Genomic DNA, 26,941 nt, shown 5'->3' on the forward strand with positions numbered 1-26,941 from the left:
TTTCATCCTTCAACTGCCTCCTGAGCTGTGATAGGAAGAGCTGAGACACGCCCCCTGAGCTGCAGCAGAAAAGACACTCCCCTTGAGCTGCCAGCTTGATATAAGTCTAGCAGAGCAATGCATTTGGAGATCTCTGGATCCTTGTGAGGTACAGGGCTGGTTCTAGCTTTGTTAGAAAAAGATTGTCATGTCCTATATGTCTGTCTGATTTTCATTTTTTACATTAGTCACGGGAGAACCCCTCTAAGTATAAAACATAGCTGGAAAATTCTAATGAACTTTAAAAATAAATAGGACAATTTCACCCTAACACTAAGATGGTACAATGGGTCAAGGCAAGACCATCTGGAGAGAACATGAGCAGATACCCTCAAAGATTTTAATCTACTCTACCATCCCCGCCATTGGGACTGGAAGAGTCCATTCTGTACTGTCATCTTATCAACACCACATTTTCACTCCTTTCACCGTGCAGACCTCGCTACCAACTGCAAAAGTGCAAACTAATCCCTATGTGCGTGGTGTTAATTAGAGGTCCTCGTGCTAATTGTGAAGACTAGCTAGCCTAACTAGTCACAATGGGGTTCTGATGCCAAGCTGAATAATTGCCGCATCGCGCGTCCCGCTGAGCTCAATATTAAGTGAAAATAGCAGCCAATACCTTCCCAGCGCTGGTCCTAGGCGTCGCCACCTATTTCAATCATTCCAGTTGGTTTGGGGACTCCAGACCTTTATAAATTAACAGCAGGAAAATACCAAAGGTGCCAGATTGCATATTTATTGTCTTTTTTGTGTAATACTTAAATATGTATTATGAAGTGAGTGACATAAATTAGGCAGATTTCAGAATCCACAGGCCGTGGCTTGTAGAAGACCCCATGCTGTCTGACATTTCATCCTTGTCAAAGATCAAATTATTTTAATTTAGGCTGTAAATTATAAGGAATGAAGACTTCTTTGTGGGAATTCCCTGTGGTAATCTGACTTTTGTTGTTACTGCTGCTTGTCAGTGTGCAAAAAATATAATATGCATGCAAATAAGGCTAGAAAATGTGTACTATCTAATTATCTATCCAGTACATTCCACTTGAAGACAGTGGGAAGTCTGACACACAGTATGTGTTTGATTCATTGAGGCCTGCAGGGTATTTACACAAGATTACTTTTAATTATGAAATTAATATCTTTTTATCTGAAATGTATAGAAGTCGGAGAAGGCATGAAGAGAATTTTTATCAAGCAATCTCCATTTTTTTTACCCAATAAGTTAAATAAAATTCAGCACTAGTTTAACAATTAAGGGTATTCTGTCGAGTTTTCTAAACTGCAAGACTGGGAATGGAGAAGGGACATTAGATATGGAACCGAATGCCCCAGGGTAGACTAATAATCACCCAAAGTCCCTTATATACAGGGAAGGCCTCTCATAAAATAAATGATGCAGTAATGGCTACTACAGTCCATGCAGAGCAGTGAAAGCAATGCAAATGTTACTCCCATGAGGCTCCTTAACAAGTGGGAGGCACATATGCAAACTGCTGTAATTCCTGCACCGTTCACCTGATTTGGATGTAAATACCCTGAAATTAAAGCTGACAGTCTGCAGGTAAAGCACATCTTGATTGTTTCATTTCAAATCCATTGTGGTGGTGTATAGAGCCAAAAATGTTACAATTGTGCAGATGTCACAATATTTATGGACCTGACTGTATGTTACTCTGACCTGTTAGTCATGGATGGTCAGGGTATTAAATGTGCGTGGGGACTAAGTCCCTCCTAGGTCGCTAGGGAAGCTACCGATGCTCCGGTAGCACTAGTGACGGGCTTCTTATTTCTCAGCCATAAACGCTTGGCACAGACTCATGAGGAAATCTCCACTATGGCATCCAAGTTATCAAGTGACACCATATTGAGTGCAGAGCATGCAGTTTTGAGCATTCAGTTTGCACAAGTAAAGGGAACCTGTCATCAATGTTATGGTGACCTCACTGAGGGCAGTATAAAGTAGTGACAGAAATGCTGATCTCATCGGTGTGTCAGTCATCAGCTAAAAGTAAGTGGTTGCCGAGAACCAGCATCATAATCATTGCAGCCCAGGCCTTGAAAAGAGTCAAATCTACCTGAGAAGAGTCCTGGTTATTCCTAATCTCCTGCCCTCCTGCTGATGGCTGACAGTCTTCTACCTAGTTTTCTCCCTTTCTCTCTAGGAGAGAACTGCCAATCATCAGCAGGTGGGCGGAGAGAACAGGAGATTAGGAATAACCAGGACTCTTCTCAGGTAGATTTGACTCTTTTCAAGGCCTGGGCTGCTTGTAATTCTCCGTCTCCAGTGCTGAGGAGATCGGAGCTGTGGATTAGCCTGCCCTTCCCCGTCAGCTTTAGAGTTAACCCCTTCAGTTCCCTTCACACATCCATAGCCCTTCCTCAGAGCTCTCTGAAGTTTGGGGAGCTGTGTGACCAGTAAGCTGTGCCTGCAGTTAACCCCATCAGCTGCACTTAGTCCCCCTCCCACACCCATACCCCTTCCCTAGTGCTGTGTGACCTGTGAATAAAAGGCAGGAGGCTGTAAGTGTATTACAGTGAGTTATACACTTGTAGCCAAAGCATTACAATACAGATGTATTGTAATGCATTGTAAAGAGGATCAGACCCCCAAAAGTTAAAGTCACAGAGTGGGACAAAAAAATAAAGGGAAAAAAGAAGTAAGAAAAATAAAGTTTTACAAACAAAATAAAAGTTTCAAGTAAAAAAGGGGTCCTTTTTCAAAAATAAAGTTTCAAAAAATTGTAAAAAATAGGGAAAAAAAGAAATGTCCGTATCGACTGGCTCTATAAAAATATCACATGATCTATCCCCTCCCCGTCCAAAAAATAAAATAAAAACTGTGCTTAAAAAAACATTTTTTTGTCACCTTACATCACTAAAAGTGCAACACCAAGCGATCAAAAAAGCGTATTCCCCCCAACATAGTACCAATCTAGCCGTCACCTCATCCCACAAAAAATCAACCCCTACCTAAGACAATCAACTAAAAAATAGAAAAAACTATGGCTCTCAGACTATGGAGACACTAAAACATGATTTTTTTTGTTTCAAAAATGCTTTTATTGTGTTAAATGTAAAAAAAAAAAAAAAAAAAAAAGTATACATATTAGGTATTGCCACATCCATAACGACCTGATCTATAAAATTAATACATGACCTAACCCCTCAGGTAAACACCGTAAAATAAAAAATAAAAAACGGTGTCAAAAAAGCCATTTTTTGTAAACTTAAATCACAAAAAGTGTAATACCAAGCAATCAAAAAGTCATACGAATCATACCAATCAAACCGTCATCTCATCCTGCAAAAAATGAGACTCTTATTAAGACAGTCGCCCAAAAAATAAAAAAAACTATGGCTCTCAGACTATGGAGACACTAAAAACATGATTTTTTTTTGTTTCAAAAATGCTGTTTTTGTGTAAAACTTAAATAAATAAAAAAAAGTATACATATTAGGTATCGCCCCGTCCGTAATATCCTACTGTATAAAAATATCACATGACCTAACCCCTCAGGTGAACACAGTAAAAAAATAAAATGTGTGTCAAAAAAGCCATTTTTTGTCACCTTACATCACAAAAAGTGTAATATCAAGCAATCAAAAAGTCATATGCACCCGAGAATAGTACCAATTATACCGTTATCTCATACTGAAAAAAGTAATCACCTATATAATACAGTTGCCTAAAAAATAATAAGAAATATGGCTTTAAAAATATGGAGACACAAAAAATTATTTTTTACAAAAATGCTTTATTATGTAAAACTGAAACAACCATCCAAAAAAGTTGTCATATTTGGTATTGTTGCGTCTGTAACAACCCCCAACCCCCTCTATAAAAATACCACATGATCTAACCTCTCGGATGAACATTATAAATAACAAAAAATAAATATGGTGCCAAAACATCTATTTTTTGTTACCTTGCCTCCAAAAAAATGTAATATAGAGCAACCAAAAATCATATGTCCCCTAAAATAGTACCAACAAAACTGCCACCTTATCCTGTAGTTTCCAAAATGGGGTCTTTTTTTGGAGTTTCTGCTCTAGGGGTTCATCATGGGGTCTTCAAATGTGACGTGGCAACTTAAAATTTTTCCAATGAAATCTGCCTTCCAAAAACCATATGGCGTTCCTTTCCTTCTGCGCCCTGCCGTGTGCCCATACAGCAGTTTACAACCACATATGGGGTGTTTCTGTAAACTACAGAATTAGGCTAATAAATACTGAGTTTTGATTGGCTATTAACCATTTCTTTGTTAACAGAAAAAAATGGATTACAATGGAAAATCTGCCAAAAAGTGAAATTCTGAAATTTCATCTACATTTTCCTTTAATTCTTGTGAAACACCTAAAGGGTTAACAACGTTTGTAAAATCAGTTTTGAATACCTTGAGGGGTTTAGTTTCTAAAATGGGGCCATTTATGGGTGGTTTCTATTATGTAAGCCTCACAAAGTGACTTCAGACCTGAACTGGTCCTTAAAAAGTGTTTTTTGGAAATGTTATATAAAATTTCAAGATTTGCTTCTAAACTTAGAACAACCGCCAAAAATAAAATGCCATTCACAAAATGATCCAAACATAAAGTAGACATATGGGAAATGTAAAGTAATAACTTTTTTAGGAGGTATCACTATCCATTTGAAAAGCAGAGAAATATAAATTTAGAAATTTGCTAATTTTTCAAAATTTTTGGTAAGCTTGGTATTTTTTTAGAAATGAAATGAAATGTTTTCAGTCAAATTTACCACTGTCATGAAGTACAATATGTGACGAGAAAACAATCTCAGAATGGCTTAGATAAATAAAAGCGTTTTAAAGTTATAACCACATAAAGAGACACATGTCAGGTTTGCAAAAAATGGCCTGGTCCTTAAGGTGAAAAATGGCAGGGTCCTTAAGGGGTTAAGTTTATCAGTCATATTGTCTTGTCAACTCCATTAGGAAAGAAAACAATTGTGGACTAAGGGATATGGCAACATATTTACTTTACTAACATAATTGCAACACAGTACAATGCGTAAAGTCCCCTCGAGTGTTTCAAGGACTCAATGCTCCACTCTACCACCAGATATTTAGTGGGCAATTACATCTGAGGACAAACTAGACCATGTCTTAGGTCTGCACCCTGCTCTCTCTTGAGTGCATAGTCAGTCAGCCAGTAGTCAGCCTCTAGGTCCTAAGGCCTCTTTCACACGGGCGTCATATATTTAGCCCGGATAGGAGGCGGGTGCGTTGTTGGAAAATGCACGATTTTTCCGCGTGAGTGCAAAACATTGTAATGCTTTTTGCACGCGCGTGAGAAAAATCGGCATGTTTGGTACCCAAACCCGAACTTTTTCACAGAAGTTCGGGTTTGGGATCGGGGTTGTGTAGATTGTATTATTTTCCCTTATAACATGGTTATAGACCAATAGCAGTTTGGTCCAGCACACCATGTGGATTCATATGCACACTGCCCCACAGCTGCCAAGTCCCCATTGTTTTTTATGCCTCGGAGTGATGTCACAGCTCAAGGGCATTATTGTGCTCCATCATCTAGGGAGCAATAAGTTCTTCAGGGGCAGGGCCTATCATACTTGTCACCGGTACTGTCTGAAAAAAACACTCTCTCTTAACAGGCATCTATCTAATATGGTGACCTGGAAAAAAAAAAAAAAGATACTGCCGCCATATAAAATCCTTAGTGCTGATTTACTAATCTGCTTCTAGCGTTCAGTCATGGGTGCGATCTTAATAATAAAACTCCTAGTGCCCACATAATATTACCAGGCATGGTGCACATGTAATAATGCCCAGGACAGTGTAAACAGCATATGGTTAGTTACAGGGCCCATACGACAGTGCCAAACACTATACCGCTATCACTTACTTACCTGTGCTCCTGTGATGCTTCCTCTGGGAACAGGAAGTGGTATCGGAGCAACCAATAGGAGGCTTCTGACATGTAACTTCCTGTTCCTGTACTGATCACCTTTACCACTATAGAAATTAGAAGATGAGACATATGTAATTCTCCTACAGCTTCCCGGGTGTTCAATAAGATCACTGTGTGAACAACTCATTGGAGACCATACTAAGCTAAGCACTTCCTCCTGAAACCACTAGGTTCAAAGCTCTTCTACCATATCCAGACCTACCTACCGTTGCTGTTTCAAACCCATGGGCTGGGCTTCTTAATATAATGCCGCTTCTCTAACATTTTCTTTTCACTTTATTTTGGCGGCCAGTACAAATCAATATGGACAATGTAGATATCTGAAGAGCGAGGCGTAAATCATGGACTGGAGAAGATGACATTTCCGCTATAATCATGGTATATGCATATTTACCGATCCCCTCCTGAACTTTATGATATCATCCAGGACAGTAAGGAACCGAAAGGCTTTAGTACAGAACAGACATTGATCATCTCCTCAGACCATCTATATATTTTATTTATGTTACTGCCTTGGTGCCGATCGAGCTCTCAACTATTATCAGTGATACTAATGTAACAGAAGATGAAGGAAGTTGTTCTCTTTCCTCGTTCAACAGAACATTTTGTTGGTCATTTCCTTAAATGCATTTCTAATTATTATGTGAATTCTTCCCGGCGCTTTGATTACTGTGATTAGGACTCTATATATAACCTGGTATTTGCTCAGGTGTAGGACCATTTACTATAGATCAAGTTTACTGGTGTCTACAAGCTTAAAGGGCCAATGCGGTAATGGGTGTGCCACACTGAAACAATGGATTGTGTTGCTTCCTTTACTATATTGCTGGAGATTAGCGCTGATGGGCGCCATTTTGGACCACTACATTTAATAAAGTGTTCAGTTACTCCTTCCATTTTCCGCCCCTCTCATGCCATTAAAGGAAATGTGTCACCAAAATTTTTATCTGCCAGTTATTTTCTGATTGCAGATTTTTTGGGGGTGTCCATTTTGCCTGAGTTGCTCTTAACAGCATTTAGAAAGCATTAAGAAAATTGCTTTACAGTAGCCCCATGGGCCATAGACACAATGGTCTGGAGGGGACCCTATTGAGAGAGTTTTTTAGGCATGCTCTGTGACCTGTGCAGAGGTCATTGTACAAGGAAGGAATAGATAAGATTTGACAATCACCTATTGTAAATGGTGGATCCTATCTTATCTGTCATTCTAAACCTGCCTGTACTGATATCACCTCTATGGATAGATAAGCAGGTAACTGATCTGTACAGACCAAGAAGTGATGCCAGTTATTAGACTTAGGCCTCATGCACACGACAGGTTTTTTTCACGGCCCGCAAAAACGGGGTCCGTGGGTCCGTGATCCGTGACCGTTTTTTCGTTCGTGGGTCTTCCTTGATTTTTGGAGGATCCACGGACATGAAAAAAAAGTCGTTTTGGCGTCCGCCTGGCCGTGCAGAGCCAAACGGATCCGTCCTGAATTACAATGCAAGTCAATAGGGACGGATCCGTTTGAAGTTGACACAATATGGTGCCATTTCAAACGGATCCGTCCCCATTGACTTTCAATGTAAAGTCTGGAGTTCTTTTATACCATCGGATTGGAGTTTTCTCCAATCCGATGGTATATTTTAACTTGAAGCGTCCCCATCACCATGGGAACGCCTCTATGTTAGAATATACTGTCGGATATGAGCTACATCGTGAAAATCAGATCCGACAGTATATTCTAACACAGAGGCGTTCCCATGGTGATGGGGACGCTTCAGGTTAGAATATACTGAAAAACTGTGTACATGACTGCCCCCTGCTGCCTGGCAGGTGCTGCCAGGCAGCAGGGGGCAGACCCCCCCCCCTGTTTTTAACTCATTGGTGGCCAGTGCGGCCGCCCCCCCCCCCTCCCTCCCCTGTAGTAAACTCGTTGGTGTCCAGTGGGCCCCCCCTCCCTCCCCTGTAGTTAACTCGTTGGTGGCCAGTGGGCCCCCCCTCCGTCCGCTATAGATAACTCATTGGTGTCCAGTGGGCCCCCCCTCCGTCCGCTATAGATAACTCATTGGTGTCCAGTGGGCCCCCCCTCCCTCCGCTGTAGATAACTCGTTGGTGGCCAGTGGGCCCTCTCCCCTCCCTCCCCCTCCTAATTAAAATCGCCCCCCTATCATTGGTGGCAGTGGTGAGTACCGATCGGAGTCCCAGTGTAATCGCTGGGGCTCCGATCGGTAACCATGGCAACCGGGACGCTACTGCAGTCCCGGTTGCCATGGTAGCTTAGCAATTTGTAGAAGCTTCATACTTACCTGAAGAGCTGCGATGTCTGTGACCGGCCGGGAGCTCCTCCTACTGGTAAGTGAAAGGTCTGTGCGGCGCATTGCTTATAGCACAGACCTGTCACTTACCAGTAGGAGGAGCTCCCGGCCGGTCACAGACATCGCTGCTCTTCAGGTAAGTATGAAGCTTCTACAAATTGCTAAGCTACCATGGCAACCGGGACTGCAGTAGCGTCCCGGTTGCCATGGTTACCGATCAGAGCCCCAGCGATTACACTGGGACTCCGATCGGTGCTCACCACTGCCACCAATGATAGGGGGGCGATTTTAATTAGGAGGGGGTGGGAGGGGAGAGGGCCCACTGGCCACCAATGAGTTATCTATAGCGGACGGAGGGGGGGCCCACTGGACACCAATGAGTTATCTATAGCGGACGGAGGGGGGGCCCACTGGACACCAATTAGTTAACTACAGGGGAGGGAGGGGGGACTGGCTACCAAGAAGTTAACTACAGGGGAGGGAGGGGGGGGGGCGGCCGCACTGGCCACAAATGAGTTAAAAACAGGGGGGGGGGGGTCTGCCCCCTGCTGCCTGGCAGCACCTGCCAGGCAGCAGGGGGCAGTCATGTACACAGTTTTTCAGTATATTCTAACCTGAAGCGTCCCCATCACCATGGGAACGCTTCTGTGTTAGAATATACTGTCGGATCTGAGTTTTCGCGAAGTGAAAACTCACCTCTGAAAAAGCTTTTATGCAGACGGATATTCGGATCCGTCTGTATGAAAGTAACCTACGGCCACGGATCACGGACACGGATGCCAATCTTGTGTGCATCCGTGTTCTTTCACGGACCCATTGACTTGAATGGGTCCGTGAACCGTTGTCCGTCAAAAAAATAGGACAGGTAGACAGGATACACGGATCACGGCCTCGGCTGCAAAACGGTGCATTTTCCGATTTTTCCACGGACCCATTGAAAGTCAATGGGTCCGCGAAAAAAAACGGAAAACGGCACAACGGCCACGGATGCACACAACGGTCGTGTGCATGAGGCCTTAGTGGTCAGTAGTGATGAGCGGCATAGGCAATATTCAAATTTGCGATATTTCGGGCATTTCTGCCCGAATATTCGCCATAAATTTGCCAATTCGAGAATTTGTGATCTCTAGTCTTTAATTACTTGATTGCGAAAATCGGCAATGTAATATATTCACAATAAAATTAGCGATTAGAATATTCACAATCAACACTAAGGGGTAGGCAAATTTCCTATTGGTTGCTAGGGATGTTGCTAAGTGCTGATATTCGCAATTAGAATATTAGTAATCAACACTATTCGCAAAAATGAATATATAGCACTATATTCTAAATATTCGTGAATTCTCGAAGTGGCAATATTCGCAATTAAATTTTGCGATTCGAATATTCGCGCTCAACACTAGTGGTCAGTGCGAAAACCGCAGGATTCTATGTTTTTTGTTTAACTATAGATAGTGACATGAAAAATTTAAAATAACATAATCAAAAATTCTTTAAAAATATGTTAAACAAATGTGATTTAACCAATAGGTCATTTTCTGATGACACATTTCCTTTAAGGGAATGTCTCATGTAAATTATTAATTAGATGTAAGTTTGTTGAGTAAAATAATATCTGTTATGTGTTATTTTTATTTTTTAAAGCTTCCCTGGGGTCGGCCATCTTGGAGGCACACACTTCCTCTGTGTCCTTTATGGCAACTGAAATAAGTTTGTCATTTGAATGATAAATGCATAGATTATTACAGTCTCCAGGATTTGATGGAGTACAGCTCCCTCTGCTAGAGGTCAGAGTGCGACAGGGAAGCTGCATCTGGAGCCTTATCTGTTTATATTGTATAACTATCAAGCATTATCTATATCTCCAGAAGTACAATAGAGATGCCTTTAAAAAAAATTATGAGATGACTCTGCTCATCCTGCCCCAGTCTATACAGTAAAAGGGAAAAATGAGCTGCAGAAAACAGGAAACACGTTATCTAGTGGCCATTGTGAAAAGTGCAATATTTATTCATGTGGATAATAAAATAAAAAAATATTTCATAAGATGTTAATAATTTATCCTGATTTAAATTCCTGATGATACATTATGTTTAATACATGAGAGTCCTGTAGTTGCTCTTTCTATTAGACAAAGTGGAGAGTGACTGCAAAGAACATGCCTCTCTGGAAAATGTCAATGTAATGTCAGTGTATTGCTTCATTTTCACCTTTATGGGCAGTTGAACTCTAGTTAACCTCAGCTAATAGACATTGGGCACCCTGTGATCAGCTGTCAGTAACACAAAGTGATTGGTCCAAAAGAATGTGAACATTTCAGTGGGAAGCTCTTCTAGACATTGACATTTCTCCAAACTTAAATGGATGTTCACTTTGGATAATCCCTACTTGTTAGGATGGCAGTAACTGTTCAATTTACCTGCAGCACAACCGCAGGGGACTTTCAGTATTCCACATTGTCCATTCACATCAATGGCTTCCTTGTGTAATGTAGGACAGGACTGGTCCTCCAGAGATGGAGGCAGTCTTGTTAATGTCTCTCTTTTCTGGGAATTTAAAAAGGTAATCACCAGCCCCCCTCATCCTTCCTTACACACACACACACACACACACACACACACCATATTAAATCAAATTCCCTAAACTTTCCAATCTGGGTATCGCCTTTAAGAGAGTGCCTTTAGTATGTGAATAACCTTCATGGCCTCTTTGTATAATGGATGGCAGTGAAGTGCAATTTCTCAGTAAGGAATGTCCTTGGAGACATCTTGTGCGTGATAAAAGTAGCAATGTGGAAATATTTCCTACTAAAGCCCCAACCAACCAGTGGGGATTGAAAAAGAACAGGGAGATGCTTGGTGTAATGGGAGTTTTACTGAAGTTGTCAGAATTTTACCAACTTTTCGGAATACTGTACTATAAAAGTGACGATAGGAAAAAACAACATTCAACTGAACCCCAAAACACACAACACAATGTCCCCAAGATCCCCTACTCCTTCTCCAGTGAGAAGTTCTTCTAGGGTTACATTGTTTTTCACAGAAGAGGGTGCACTGAGTGTGGCCTTGGCTTCCCAATTCCAATAGGTGAATATTAGGTTGGGATTAGTGATGATCGAGCATGCTCGTCCAAACACCTGTTCGGCTCGTCCACCTCGATGCTCGGCACATGGCAGTATTCGGCCGAATACCGCGTGTGCTCAAGTGCAATGCTCGAGTCTCCACCCCGCATGTAAGTGCTGCCCTCACTCTAATGCCGTAGCCACCTTGGTTACTGACATTACAGTGATTGGCTGTCCAGAACGCGCCATTGGGTGCTATATAGCAGCACCCGATGACACATGTTCGGCTCAGTCTTAGTCATGGAGAGCTGTGCTGAAGAAGGGACAGACAGTGTAGGTAGTGAAATAGGAATCATTTTATTAGAAAAAAAAAATCAGAAACCCAAAAGTCCTTTTAAGGACTATTGTTGTGAATGGCGGCAGCAATATACACTGCCTGTCCAAAAAAACAAGTCGCCTTCTTCCATTGCTCCAGAGTCCAATCCCAATCTTTATGCTCCCTAGCAAATTATACCTTTTTCTTCTGGTTTGCCTCACTGAATAGTGGTTTTCTTACGGCTACACAGCTGTTCAGTCCCAATCCCTTGAGTTCCCTTTACATTGTGCATGTGGAAATGCTCTTACTTTCACTATTAAACATAGCCCTGAGTTCTACAGTTGTTTTTCTTCGATTTGATTTCACCAAACGTTTAAGTGATCGCTGATCACGATCATTCAGGATTTTTTTACCGCCACATTTCTTCCTCGAATACGATGGGTCCCCACTATCCTTCCAGTTTTTAATAATGCGTTGGACAGTTCTTAACCCAATTTTAGTAGTTTCTGCAATCTCCCTAGATGTTTTCTCTGCTTGATGCATGCCAATAATTTGTCCCTTCTCAAACAGACTAAGATCTTTTCCACGACCACAAAATGTGTCTTTCGACATGGTTGTTTAAGAAATGAGAAGCAACTCATTGCACCAGTTGGGGTTAAATAACTTGTTGCCAGCTGAAAGATGATCGCCCATGAAGTAATTATCCAATAGGAGGCTCATAGCTATTTGCTTAGTTAAATCCAGATGGCAACATTTTTTGGGACAGGCAGTGTATATTTTTAGCGCAACCTGGGCTAAATAGCTAAAAATTTATAGACCCAAAAGTCCTTCTAAGGATTATTGTGTGTATTTTTAGCGCATCTTGCGCTAAATAGCGTACAATAGTTAGGCCGCTGCGGACAGTGACATTAGCTGCACCACATCTCCTGTGTAAAGTGTGCGCATCCCAAAAATATCTGTGACATACAGTGTAATTTTTCAATAGACGGTGTCTGCTTCTGACAGTGATATTACCAGGGCCACATCTCCAGTGTAACGTGTGCGCTTCAAAAATGTATCTGTGACATACAGTGTAATTTTTTGCGTAGACGCTGCGGACAGTGACATTACCGGTGGTACCTCGCCCGTATAATGTTTCCTCATCACAAATACCTATGACATTCCCTGTAATTTTTCATTAGCCGCTGGTGACAGCATTGACATTATCTGCTGGATATCTCCTGTGTGACGTTTCCACATCCCAAATACCTTTTTTAATTTGTTTGCGCATACACTTTCAAATCCTACACTACTGTATGTGTGACAGACTTTCAATCATATATTACATTTAATATGAAGAAGGCGAGCAGTAAGGGACAGAGCAGTGGCCGTGAGGCTGATGGTGCATGCAGAGGTCATGGCCCTGGGCACGGTGAAACTGTGCCTGCTGCCAGAGCACAAGAAACACACTCATCCACGATACCTAGCTTCATGTCCCAGTTTGCAGGGCGGAGCAGGACACCACTCTTGAAGTCAGACCAGTGCGACCCGGTGGTCTGTTGGATTGCAGTAGATAATGCTTCCAGTCGGTTAAGCACCACCCTGTCTTCCACCATGTCCAGTCTCAGTAGCCACGAGTCTGCTCAACCCTATCCTCACCCTGATCCTCCTTCCTCCCACCATGGAGAGTCTAAGTAAACAAGTGATCCCACACTCGGATATTCCGAGGAGCTCTTTTCAGCGCCATTCCTTGATTTGGCCCTCTCAACAAGCACGCTTGAAGAGGGACAGATCTTGTGCCCTAATTTACAAAGTCTTGAGCATCCACAATCACAAGAAGATAACAGTGGGGAACGTCAACTACTGTTTAATGAGGTGGATGATGATGAGACACAGTTGCCAATAACTCAATGGCAATTACTGTTTCAAGAGGTTGATGAAGAGGATAAGACACAGTTGTCAATCACTGAGGTAGTGGATAGGTCAACAAGTCAGGAGGATGAGTAGAGTGAGGAAGTGGCGGACGATGAAGTCACTGACCCAACCTGGGAAGGTGGAAAGCCGAGCGAGGACTGCAGTACAGAGGGGGAGGGATCTGCTGCACTACAACAGGCTAGAAGAGGCAGTGGGGTGGCAAAAGGGAGAAGGTGGGCCACACCAAACAGGCCCGCAACTGTTTCATGGAGCACCCGCTTGCAGAAATCATCCTTGCCAAGGGGTAAGTGTATCACAGTCTGGCACTTTTTTGAGTAAAGTATGGACGACAAAAGAATGGTAATTTGCAACCTGTGCCATACAAAAATGAGCAGGGGCGTGAACACTAGCAACCTCACCACCACCAGCATGATCCGCTACATGGCATCAAAGCACCCTAATAGGTGGGCCGAACGCCTGGGTCCACAATCAGTGTCTGCGGGTCACACCACTGCCTCCTCTTCCCCTGTGTTACGTGCTGGCCAATTCCTTGTCCAAGACGCAGGCCCGGATGCTTCCCGCCCTTCACCTGGACCTTCGCAAGGACCATCAGCGACCACATCCACTTCCGTGTTACAGCGCAGCGTACAGATGTCCATACCCCAGGCATTTGAACACAAGCACAAATACCCAGCCACCCACCCACAGGCCATAGCTCTAAATTACTGGCCCTGGAAATGTTCCCATTTAGGTTTGTAGACACTGAGGCATTCCGCAGCCTGATGTCGGCGTCTGTCCCTCGTTACGCAGTACCCAGACACCACTATTTTTAAAGATCTGCCATGCCCGCCTTACACCAACAGGTGTCCCATAACATCACACGTGCCCTGACCAATGCAGTTAGTGGGAAGGTCCACTTAACCAAGGCACACATGGACAAGTGCATTCGGCCAGGGATGCTACATTTACATGATGGCACACTGGGTGAATGTTGTGGAAGCCGGGAGAGAGTCGTACCCTGGGATTGCACAGCAGGCCTTCGCATATAATTTTTTAGTGGCTCAGCTCACCTGCAGGCCCACACCTAAAATCTTTTACGGGGTAAGCTCACCAACAGGCCCTCTCATTTAATTTTATAGAGGCTCAGCTCACCTGCAGGCCCCCACCTACAACCTTTTGGAGGGTCAGCTCACCTGCAGGCCTGCACTTAAAATCTTTTACAGGGTCAGCTCACCAGCAGGTCCTTGCAGATAATGTTTTACAGGGTCAGCTCACCAGCAGGCTTTCACCTACAATATTTTACAGGGTCAGGCCACCTGCAGGCCCTCACATATAATGTTTTAGAGGGTCAGCTCACAAGTAGGCCTTCACCGACAATCTTTTACAGGGTCATCTCACCAGCAGGCCCACACCTAAAATATTTTACAGGGTCAGCTCATTTGCAGGCCTGCACCTAAAATCTATTACAGGGTCAGCTCACCAGCAGGCCCTAGCATATAATGTTTTACAGGGTCAGCTCACCAGCAGGCCCTTACATATAATTTTTTAGAGGGTCAGCTCACCAGCAGGCCTTCACCTACAATCTTTAACAGGGTCAGCTCACCTGAAGGCCCTCGCATATAATGTTTTAGAGGGTCAGCTCACCTGCAGGCCCCCACCTACAACCTGTTGGAGGGTCAGCTCACCTGCAGGCCTGCACCTAAAATCTTTTACAGGGTCAGCTCACCAGCAGGTCCTTGCATAGAATGTTTTACAGGGTCAGCTCACCAGCAGGCCTTCATCTACAATATTTTACAGGGTCAGGCCACCTGCAGGCTCTCACATATAATGTTTTAGAGGGTCAGCTCACCTGCAGGCCCTCACCTGCAATCTTTTACAGGGTCAGCTCACCTGCAGGCCCACGCATATAATGTTTTACAGGGTCAGCTCACCTGCAGGCTCTGGCATATAATTTTTTAGAGGGTCAGCTCAGCAGCAGGCCCTCGCCCCTAATATTTTAGAGGCTCACCAGCAGGCCATCAATCATAATTTTTCAAGGCTGTGTATGATGCCCTCCTTTATGTGTAATAAAGGGTGTATTGGAGTGCCGGTTACTTGTAATTTTTGGCAGCCCTTTGACTTAATGCATAGGCTTTATGAGTGTAGGAGTCCCACTACATGAACAATTGTACCACAATGTGAATGAGGCCCTCCTTTATGTGATATACAGGTTGTATCAGCGTGTCTCTTGCTTGTAATTTTTGGATGAACTTGCACTTTATATACAAGTAAATATTCAAGAAAGAATGTGTCCTATACATTTTTCCTCTAAAATCAATTATATCTTTGGTTTGGTGCGTATTATTGTCAGTCTGTAAAAGTGGCGTACTACTCGGGCAACAATGTTTCCAGCAGCGACCTGGGAGTCCAAGATGCATCGATACATCCTCCCCATGCGGTTTTAGAACCATTTTGGTGGTGTTTCCATCAATTTATGACCTTTTCCTATGAACCAGGCACCCTCCCCTCTTCAGAGCAGGGGGTGCCTAGTTTAATGCTTGGGTTCTCCCATTGACTCCTATTATTCTCGGGTGCTCGGTAGAGCATCCAAGCATCCCGATGTGTTTGGCCAGAGCACACAAGCACTTTGGTGCTCGATCAACACTAGTTGGGATCCCTTATTGGTCAGTGGGGCATACAGCTGTAGTTGAAGGTCAATGTGGACCCACATTCTGAATAGGTTAATGATTACACTGAGGTTGTGATAGTTTTGCCATACTCAACCAGGATGGGAATGAGAAGTAACGAGTTGGGTAATGGAAAGTTTTTGGATATTTTTGACAGGAAATCAATTGCAAAATCTGAAAAACCATGCCAGTTTAGTGATGGAAAAAGTCACAAACACTTTTTTGCACAAGTGGCATTTCCCCGCTGCCACCGCCAATTTCCCGAAAAGGGGGAATGATAAGGAAGGGGCAGGGCCAGCAGGCCTGGCACATATATCGTCGTTTACGCCAGTTTTCTGCTGTAGAAGAAGACTGAAATCTACCCCAGCTAGGGACGCATAGATTTCAGTTTAGGTGCACAGACTGACAAAGCAGTGCACAGAGAGAGATACTATGGGCCAGCATTAAAAACACTGGTCTATTATAAATTTTCCTATATTTTTCTCATTTTTATTTATTTGATAGTAAAGACAAAATGTAAGAAATATTGATTTCTAGTGAAATATTTGCAAATTGTTTAATTGTAAAAAAAACATTTGAGATAATAATGCTCATGTGATTCTTGCAGTGTGACGGCATCCAAATGGATCTTGGAAATATCTCTCTGGAAGGAATTGCTATTCTGAACATCCCGAGCATGCACGGTGGCTCAAATCTCTGGGGAGAGACCAGAAAAAGAAGAATTAATCGCAGACTTGAAAAGAAGACTCAAGAAAAGAGGAACACGGTGACCGATGTAAAGGAGCTCAAATTTGCAGCGCAAGGTGCAGTAAATCTTACATATGTCACATTCAATTTATCAAGGGCTATGCTAAATTCTATTTATGGGCCTTATCAGACGTCCGTGTATTATCATGTTTCCCCTGCAGTGTCACCAGAAGTTTTTACAATACTTTTTTGTTGGCACCAGTAACCCCTAGCTTCGAAGGCCTGGAACCAGCAGAGTGCCAAAACCTGTATACCGCTGATCTACGATAAATATGCCCCTTAATGTGCACCCTTTAAAGTAGGTTGCTCTCTTTTTGTAAAACATGGCTGCTGTCTTTCAAAAACAGCACCGTACTTGTCCTCAAGTTGTTTGAGGTACTGAAGCTCAGTCCAATTTACTTCAATGAATAACACCAGACACAACTTGTAGACAGAGGTGGTGCTGTTTTTTTGGGGGGAAAAAATCAGCCTTGCTTTCCAAAACACCCTTTTAAGATCCTCTGATCAGAAATCTCTCGTCCGGTGAAGCCACAGCCAGCATTTCTATGGTCTTCCAGGTTGTTATGTCTCATTGACTACAAATTCACCCATAAAACATATCTGTCTAACATGTTTCTATTATCACTATAGGCTTGTTGACTAACCCTTACCAATTCCCATTTAGAGGACACATTGTTTCACTTATTTTTATATATTTTTTATTATTCTTTAATCAGGGTATTTGTGTTCCTCGCGAAGGTCCAAGGGTCAACAGGGAATTATCTCCTCATTGTTCTGTAAAAGACTTGAGTTGATTAGCGGTTGATGGATCGCATTCGAAGCACAATAGATTGGGAAATGTGAGCTATAACGTGGATAGTAAAAAGTAATGTTTGATTGCCTTTTGGAAACACACAGCAGTCTGAGACTTTGCCAAACAGTTCTATTTTAGCCTAGTGTCCCTACTGCCATCTATAACGGAAGGTTTTCCATTGTGATTGATGTTAGAAACTTTACATTATTTTTCCACCATGAAGACCTCACTTTTATATACTATATGTTGCTTGGTTGTCTCTTGCATGGTGGCTCAGTGGTTAGCAGCGGTGCTTTGCAGCACTGGGATCCTGGGGCCAAATCAGACCAAGGGCAAAAAGTTCTGTGCAAAAATATGAGTGTGTATGTGTGTGTGGAGGAGCATGGGCAGAGAGAACCAACACATTTTATATTACTTGCTCCAGTTTTCTGCCACAATGCCTGAAACTCATGGCAGTACCTAGGTGGCACAGATTTCATGGACCTGCAATATGCACCAAATTTATTTAGATGTGTGCCTCTTAGTAATTGTGGTGCTTCTCACACCATCTCACACTATGTCAAGGCATTACGCCTTCCAGTCTTCATAAATCTAACTCACAGTCCACAAGACAGTGTGAACTTAGACAGAAACTATTAAAGTGTTCCAGATTCATCATAGTGACTAATGCTGGGGCGATAAATCTGCCGTACCTATAGAGGGTCTAGTCTCAGTTTAAACCACTTGTTTACTGGCTTAATTTAGTCCAAAATGTACTAAAATTTTTGCGCATTATTTGACACAAGGTTCCACATTTAAATCACCCCCCACAAAGCTATGGCCTCGTCACTAAGCCATTCTTTTTTGTCAGCCAAGTCATAAAAAGGATAGAAGGTGGCAAAAATAGGTTACTAAATATGGTAGAAAATCTGTACCCCAAATTGCACCAGAATTTGGCACATTTTAATTAAGTAAATCTCCTCCAATATCTGAAAAGTGCTGTGGAATATGTTGGTGCTATAAATTGTCCTATTGGTCTGGATCACTGTGAAAATGGATATGTGGGCTATGTCTTTTTCTACAATTATGAAAAAGGGGTTGTCCAGGTTAGGGAATTCTGGGTAAAATTGAGGGGGGTCCTCGGTTCAGGATCTTCCTCCTTTGATCAGAGTAGAGAGAGGTTACAAAGAGTGTCTCTTGCTCTGGAAGACCTGTCCTGTCCTGTCTTGAATTATACAGACAACACATTGATTTAAATTGACACTATGTAATACTTCATTTTTCCTGTGATGGTGCTGCAGGAAAACCGAAAACTCACCGCAAAAGTTTCCCACAAATTACAGTTGATCACTGGTGGTCTCAGCAGGAAGACACAGGACCCTTCTATCAAGAAGAATTTGTGCAAAGCAAAGATTTCCTTTAATATTTACAATATAATATCTAATAGACATACAGTAAAATTGCTGGTCAATCCAAAGATCTCATGATGAAAGTTGAGCAGAGCTAGAAATACAAGTAGAAAAACTGTAGAAAAACTTCAAGAGATTGATCAAACATTCCAAGGATTTGGCAGCTTGATATGTGGTACAGTAGAGAGTGATACAGAAGAAAAATAAAAAAGCCAGGTCAACTTTATACTTTAAAAATTAATTGCACATGCCCCGGTCAGAAGACTCAATAGGTAGTGGTTGGAAACTCACAGATGGCTAGGGAACCAGGACAGGTAAGTAAGTTACAATTAATAGTGCATTCCTAAGGAGCATCCTGTGATGCTGTGAAGTTCAAGTGGTGGACTACTAGTTGACTAACTAATGGACCATCAAGGTCTCCAATAGATATATAAATCTGGATAAAAAGAAGACAATAAATATTTTAATCACGTGTAGCCCAAAAATGACCCTAGAAAATAACTTTTTTAGATACGTAATGGAGTATGACTTTCTTCATGGGTGGCCTTCATGAAGTAGAGAGAAGGTGTAGTTGAATGTTCTCCAGACATCATAGGAAATTATGGGGTTGTCCAGAAACAGTTCCACTTGAATGGAGCTTACCAGAGCAATTCCAGGTGTCTGTTATGCAAGCAGATGTGGACCCACTGCGCCACTGACTGACTATACTCTAGAGGGGCATGACTAAGCAACTATCTGGTCTTCGCTAGAGCCTCTGATGGTGAGGATAGGTTTGGTCCATTAGGGTAGTTGCCAGGTGCCACTCCAGAGCAGTCCCCGAGTCAGTGGCAGCTGACCACGGGGTCAAAGATACCGGTGCAAGCATTGAGGGGAAGTAAGTGGTTAGAAAGTCTGAAGTCAGGGCAGGCAACGACCAAGCAAAAGTCCGTAAACGAAGTCCAAGGTCAGAGGCAGGCGGCAAACAAGCAAAATCCAATAAATCCAAAAGCAGTGTCCGGTACACAGAAAAGGAGAACTACAAAAACACCTAGAACTAGACAAGCTAGTAACCATGAGTTGCTCAGGTGCCTTCCTTGGGCAGGAAGTGCCTTTAAATACTTCCTGCAATCTAGCCATAGGCTAGTGAGACAGAGGGCGTGTACGTGCTGCCTCACAGGGAGGAGAGACACACCCATACAAGCCCTAACAAACAGTACAGATCTCCAGCAGGAAGTAAGCTCTGGCATGGAGCACAGATACAACAGTTAAGCTACCTGCAATTGTCAGCACGGCACATGGCAGCAGGAAGAAAAGAGGGAGCCCGGCGGCCGTGCCCGCGGGTAGGGGCAACAGCGCCGGCACAGACCGCTGGGCTAAGAGTGGCCCAATTTCCATCAGTAAGCAGTCATACTTTGCTAATCCCATAGAAGTTTTGGAGATTTTTTTCACAAGTAATGTGCAAACAAAAGTACAAAATAAAGAGTCTGATCGCTTGTTACATAAATGCTAGACTGTAATTGTACCTGGAGAAATACTTTTAGATATCTTCGGAAAATAAGAACATCTAAAGCTTGGGCTGTTTGAGTCAAAAATTGTTCTAGTTTTGAAATATTGCCATTGATTTAAACGCTGTTGTCACCTTTGTGACAACACTTGAGATGGTTCCCTTAAAAGACTAAAATAGCATTATCCCCTCAAATCTCGTGTTCTCTGCGGAATTTGTTTTGGCATATAAAGACACTAATGCACCTGCGGATCAAATGTTCCCATCAATAGATGACATCTGGATTGAAGACAAAAGCAGTGTGTGTCATTAGACATACTGTAGTCGCGGGCATAATAGCGGCTGACAACTTTGACTTCTACCGCCGCTAGCGCTGCTTGAAGTCATGTTTTTCTGTAACTACTTTAAAATAACGTATTAATTGTATGTTTATAAACATCGCTCTCGTAGGCTGGTCCTAGGATGGGAATCACATTTTTGGGGGACTGGAAAATAGGTTCTTCTCACTCTACTTCTTGTCCCATTTTCATGGCTGCTTGATCCTATCCACAACTTTCCTCCAAATCAGGCTATGGAAACTTAGTAGTAAGGCACTCAGGAGTAGTCACGTCCTTCTTTCTTTCTTTGTTGCTATGCAACAAACAAGATGATCACTTAACTGTCACGTTCAGGTGTGGGAGGGAAACACCACACCGAACATAGGAGGGCAAGGGGTGAGGGAAGAAGGCCTGGAAACTAAGGAAAGGAGATTAACACCTCCTAGTAAAACCCTAATCAAAGTCCTGACTAACTACCAGTATGAAATCACATAAATAAGGTAATAATGCACTTCCTAAAGTAGAAGCATTATATATGGACAAAGTCCTCACTCTGATATGATAAAATCTGAGACATTTAGCCAATATATTTTGATCAAAATACATCTGTGCCCGCCTACTAATATGAACAGACCCCAGAGGTAGGTGAGCTCATACACAGGAACACCTAATGTCCTAACTCACCCTATAGGACCCTGGTACTAATATAAGGACTGAGACAACCTGTTCCTCCAAAAGGAAGGACGCTAAGGAGTCTCCCTCAGGCCATAATACAAATGACAGGGAAATCCCACACACAAAATAACCCAAACAAGATACAAAAGGGAAAGAAAACACTTAACTTCAAGTGGCTATGGCAGCACCAGGAACTCAGCTGAGATCCACACACCAGCTATCCAACTGAAGCTATAAACTGCATAGCATAGTGGGAAAAACAACAATAAATAGAGAAGGTTAATTGACCATAATAGCCACACCTGGGGAAAGAAGGTATGACAAGCACCAGAAACAACACAGACGTCATCTGATCCAAACAGAAAACCTATCAGATCAAACCATGTGTTGCCAGTCTCACCGATCTCCTGCCACCTGTTGCGGGAACTTCCGTGACAGTAACTTAAAGGGTTGTTCCATGAAAAATATTTTACAGTCTTCAAACAAGCACCTGGGTCTGAATACTTTTGAGACTGAATGTAATAAAACATTAAGTATAGTCACTGAGTTATTCAATGAAATGTGTCTGTATAGCACAGAGGTGGGCAAACTTTTTGACTCGTGGGCCACAATGGGTTCATATATTAGACCCGGGGGCCAGACCAAGAGTAGATGGATGGGGCTTTTGTGTGAATTAATATAAATTAAATTCAAATTTCGTAACATTAAAGGTTTAGTTTAATTCAAGGTAGAAAAGCATAAAAAGAGTTATTGTACAAAATTTTTATGCAATGTATTTCTTTCATAACATAAAATGTATAACTCGCGTTCAATTTTAGTGGGAACAGTGTTGTTGGTCTCCCTTGTTTGCTAAGACATCAAAGCCTGGAGTTAGCTTTGTTGTTGCAATTCACAGAATACATACTATGCCAGTATATAGGGCCCCCATAGAACCCCCCATAATGTGCCAGTATATAGGGCCCCCACAGTGCTTCCCCTCTTCTCCATAGTGCCCCCCATATTGTGCCAGTATATAGGGCCCCCATAGTGCTTCCCATCTTCTCCATAGTGGCCCCATAGTGCTTCCCCCTCTTCTCCATAGTGTCCTCCCATATTTTGCCAGTATATAGGGCCCCATAGTGCTTCTCCTCTTCTTCATAGTGCCCCTCCATATTGTGCCAGTATATTTGGCCCCCACAGTGCTTCCCCTCTTCTCCATAGTGCCCCCCATATTGTGCCAGTATGTAGGGCCCCCATAGTGCTTCTCCTCTTCTTCATAGTGCCCCCATATTGTGCCAGTATATAGGGCCCCATAGTGCTTCTCATCTTCTTCATAGTGCCCCTCCATATTGTGCCAGTATATAGGGCCCCATAGTGCTTCCCATCTTCTCCATAGTGCCCCATAGTGCTTCCCCCTCTTCTCCATAGTGGCCCCCATAGTGCGTCCCCTCTTCTCCATAGTACCAATCCATATTGTGCCAGTATATAGGCCCCCCTTTTTTGCCACAGTATACTATAAATAATAAAAACAATAAACACATATACTTACCTTATGCTGCTGTCAGAGATGCGATGCAGGCCTCTTCCGGCCTGTGTCCCGCTCTGTACGGCTCAGGCGGTGGGATGACATCATTGCGCTGCCTGCGCCGGCCTCTGATAGGCTACAGGCCTCTCCCCTGCTCCTCCGCACCATTCATCTGTATCGCTGTCCTGAGGACGGCTATACAGATGAATATGGAGATGAGCTTTCCCAATGGAAGCGCTCATCTCCACTTTTGCTGCCTCTGCGGGACGGATAAAAAGGTCTGCTGGGCCGTATATGGCCCGCGGGTCATAGTTTGCCCATCACTGGTATAGCACCACCTGCTGTTTTCTTGTTCTAATCTTTTTGTCCACGTGCACGTGCTTAGTTTTAGATGCTGGTCTTAATAGCCCTTTAGCTGGCTGTGGATGCTCCGAATTTATCTAAAGGCGCCGACCTCTACATAACTTTGGTGTATCCACTGCCTGCCTAAATGTATGCCAGCTCCCTTGCTAAGACAGGCACAGAAAATGATAAATGAGATGGGCCTTCTGAGCCTCCCCGTTTCCCATCCACACCATGGCCCCCTTTTTAGAACTGGCGTAAGCAGGGAAAAGTTGCAGATTGCAGCGCAAATAACCATTGTGTCACAATCTGTGAATTGGGTGGTTCAGAAGACATCTATCCAACGTGTATGGCCACCTTCAGAATTGCATTTTCCCTGACAATAAATTTCTAATTATCTCATCACGTCTCGTAGCTAAAAGTTTACCGTTAAGTTTCTTTGCTCTTGCTTCTACTTCTTGACTTTTCACTCTAGTACCTCGTGGCCGGCGCGTTTCAGGATGTAAATAATACAATACATTTATATGCATTTGTCTGACAACGTGTACAGTCGTACTTATGCATCCCGCACTCCATAATTTGGTTGATTACTTGACTGAAGCGTTGTCTCTTTAAATGTCAAGAGTCTCTCTGCCGTCGACGACTTCCATTGTCTGCCTGGGATCCTTGGCTTGGCTGCTTTTAGCACTTGATGAATTAGTCATGCTGTACGGTTGCGCTGTTTGGAGACTCTCGTGCCCTGCGTTTGTAAATTGTGGTTAGAGGCTGAAATGTGCACGCTACTGCAGCCAATTACCGGTAATCATCTCCAAGAAACTTATTTTCCTTTCCCCTTTCCAGTTGATGGATTTGCACAGGTATAACATTGCAGGCCTCACATAACACAGTGATCGCTTCTTCGGGGGGCAACTTTTCTTTTGGGTAAGTTGCCGGAGGATGAAATCAGAGGGATGACTTCTGATTTAATTTCTCTAAAGCAAAGTAGGAAGGCGAAGCAGTAGAGACGCAACATCAAAACCACTGGTGACGATATGGGGATGGTGGGGGAATTCTATCAGAAGGGAGTGAGGGGAAAGGGTGACAGGGCAATGATTGTCACCTCACACCCCCTACCACCATCACCACCACACACATATAGACTTCGTAATAATGGAAGTTTCTACAAAAACGCATCATGTCCTAAATTTTGAACTATCCATATATTTATCTAAAATTCTATCTCATATCTGTTTATCTATCTATCTATCTATCTATTTATCTCACATCTCTTTTATATCTATGTATTATAGATTTACCTTTCTTTCCATCTTTCTTTCTTTCTTTCTCGTTTCATACAATTGAGTTTTCGTACAATTTCATGAAAATTGATATTTACTATATTTTTCCATAATATAGCTTGAAATGAATAGCATTTATTATCTGTATATCTATCTATCTACAGCTGTAGCCGAGCTAAACTTGACTCTGATAACATATGGCACAGTGTTGGTTATCTCGTAACCAAAGCCCTTGAAAAGTTTATCTTTTTCTTGCCATTCCTTATTTAACACATCAATCATCAAGTTCAGCTCAGCTGCATCTGTATCTATCTATCTATCTATCTATCTATCATCTTATATCTATCTATCTATCTATCTCCTATCTATCTATCTATCTATCTATCTATCTATTATCTATCTATTATCTATCTATATATCTATCTATCATCTTATATCTATCTATCTCCTATCTATCTATCTATCTATCTATCTATCTATCTATCTATTATCTATCTATTATCTATCTATCTATCATTCTATTATCTATTATCTATTTATCTATCTCATATCTATTATCTATCTATCTATCTATTATCTATCTATTATCTATCTATCTATCTATCTATCTATCTATCTATTATCTATCTATTTATATATCTATCTATTATCTATCTATTATCTATCTATCTATTATCTATCTATCTATCTATTATCTATCTATTATCTATCTATCTATTATCTATCTATCTATCTATCTATCTATCTATCTACCACTCATATCTATCTATCTAATATCTATCTATCTATCTATCTATCTATCTATCTATTATCTATCTATTATCTATCTATATATCTATCTATCATCTTATATCTATCTATCTCCTATCTATCTATCTATCTATCTATTATCTATCTATTATCTATCTATCTATCATTCTATTATCTATTATCTATTTATCTATCTCATATCTATTATCTATCTATCTATCTATCTATTATCTATCTATTATCTATCTATTTATCTATCTATCTATTATCTATCTATTTATATATCTATCTATCTATTATCTATCTATTATCTATCTATCTATTATCTATCTATTATCCATCTATCTATCTATCTATCTATCTATTATCTATCTATTATCTATCTATCTATTATCTATCTATCTATCTATCTATCTATCTACCACTCATATCTATCTATCTAATATCTATCTATCTATCTATCTATCTAATATCTATCTATCTATTATCTATCCATCTATCTCATAACTATCTATCTATCCATCTCATTTGCCAATATCACTCCCTTCTGTGATTCGCGTCCCTACCTATGCGTTGGTTGAACTTGATGGACATTGTCTTTTTTCCACCGTGTTAACTTTGTAACTATCATTTCTGCCTCCTCTTACACATACTATACGTTGCACCTCTCTGACCCTGGGTTCACACCTGAGCGTTTCCCAAACGCGCGTCAAACGCGCGTTTTTGACGCGCGTTTTTGTAATAGTGAACGCGCGTTTGACACGCGTTTGTGTCATTGACTGCAGTGTCCTATGGCCACAAACGCGCGTCAAAACGCCCCAAAGAAGCTCAAGTACTTGTTTGAGCGTCGGGCGTTTTACAGCGCGTTCGTACGCGCTGTAAAACGCCCAGGTGTGAACCATTCCCATAGGGAAGCATTGGATTTCATGTCTTGAGCATTTTACAGCGCGTTTGAACGCGCTGTAAAACGCTCAGGTGTGAACCCAGGGTGATAGTGAACACAGTTTTGGTGGAGAACGCTCATCTTTTACCAACAGAAGAGCTTTTATTTTATTACCATCATCAATCCCGAGCATTTGATATATGGAACAGGTTAAATTGTGCTCATTACAGGCGCTCGTGGCGCCTCAGAACCATTGACATTTGCTCTCTTTTGCAGGCTAACAGTTACAATCTATCTCTCCCCTGCTTCTAGGTGAGAAATGAGCACAGTGGGTGATGGCAAGTAAATGACAGTACTTATTTAGTTAACAGGCAAGTTTTGCTCGTTCGGCCAGGGGCTGCAGATGGGAACTTCTCAGGTTTTGTCTCATTTTGAGGCAAACAGCTAAAAATGTCTCTTTCACGTATCAATATTTACATGTTCGGTGACTATTCTGTCAGGAATGCCATAAAAATAGCTTCTCCGGCAGCTGTTCTCAGCATTATTTAATGCATCAT

At 42.1% G+C, this 26,941-nt stretch overlaps 1 protein-coding gene across 1 annotated transcript in view; it reads left to right on the plus strand.

The window, feature by feature from the left end:
- The window catches only part of DGKB (diacylglycerol kinase beta), a 638,462-nt gene that overhangs the window by 476,600 nt on the left and 134,921 nt on the right, over positions 1–26,941 (plus strand). The window contains exon 22 of the mRNA XM_044295049.1: positions 16,833–17,028. Within this exon, the coding sequence (XP_044150984.1) occupies positions 16,833–17,028 (196 nt within the window). The remainder of the gene's footprint in view (positions 1–16,832; positions 17,029–26,941) is intronic.

Source organism: Bufo gargarizans, chromosome 5 (assembly GCF_014858855.1).
Source record: "Bufo gargarizans isolate SCDJY-AF-19 chromosome 5, ASM1485885v1, whole genome shotgun sequence".
Classification (NCBI taxonomy): domain Eukaryota; kingdom Metazoa; phylum Chordata; class Amphibia; order Anura; family Bufonidae; genus Bufo; species Bufo gargarizans.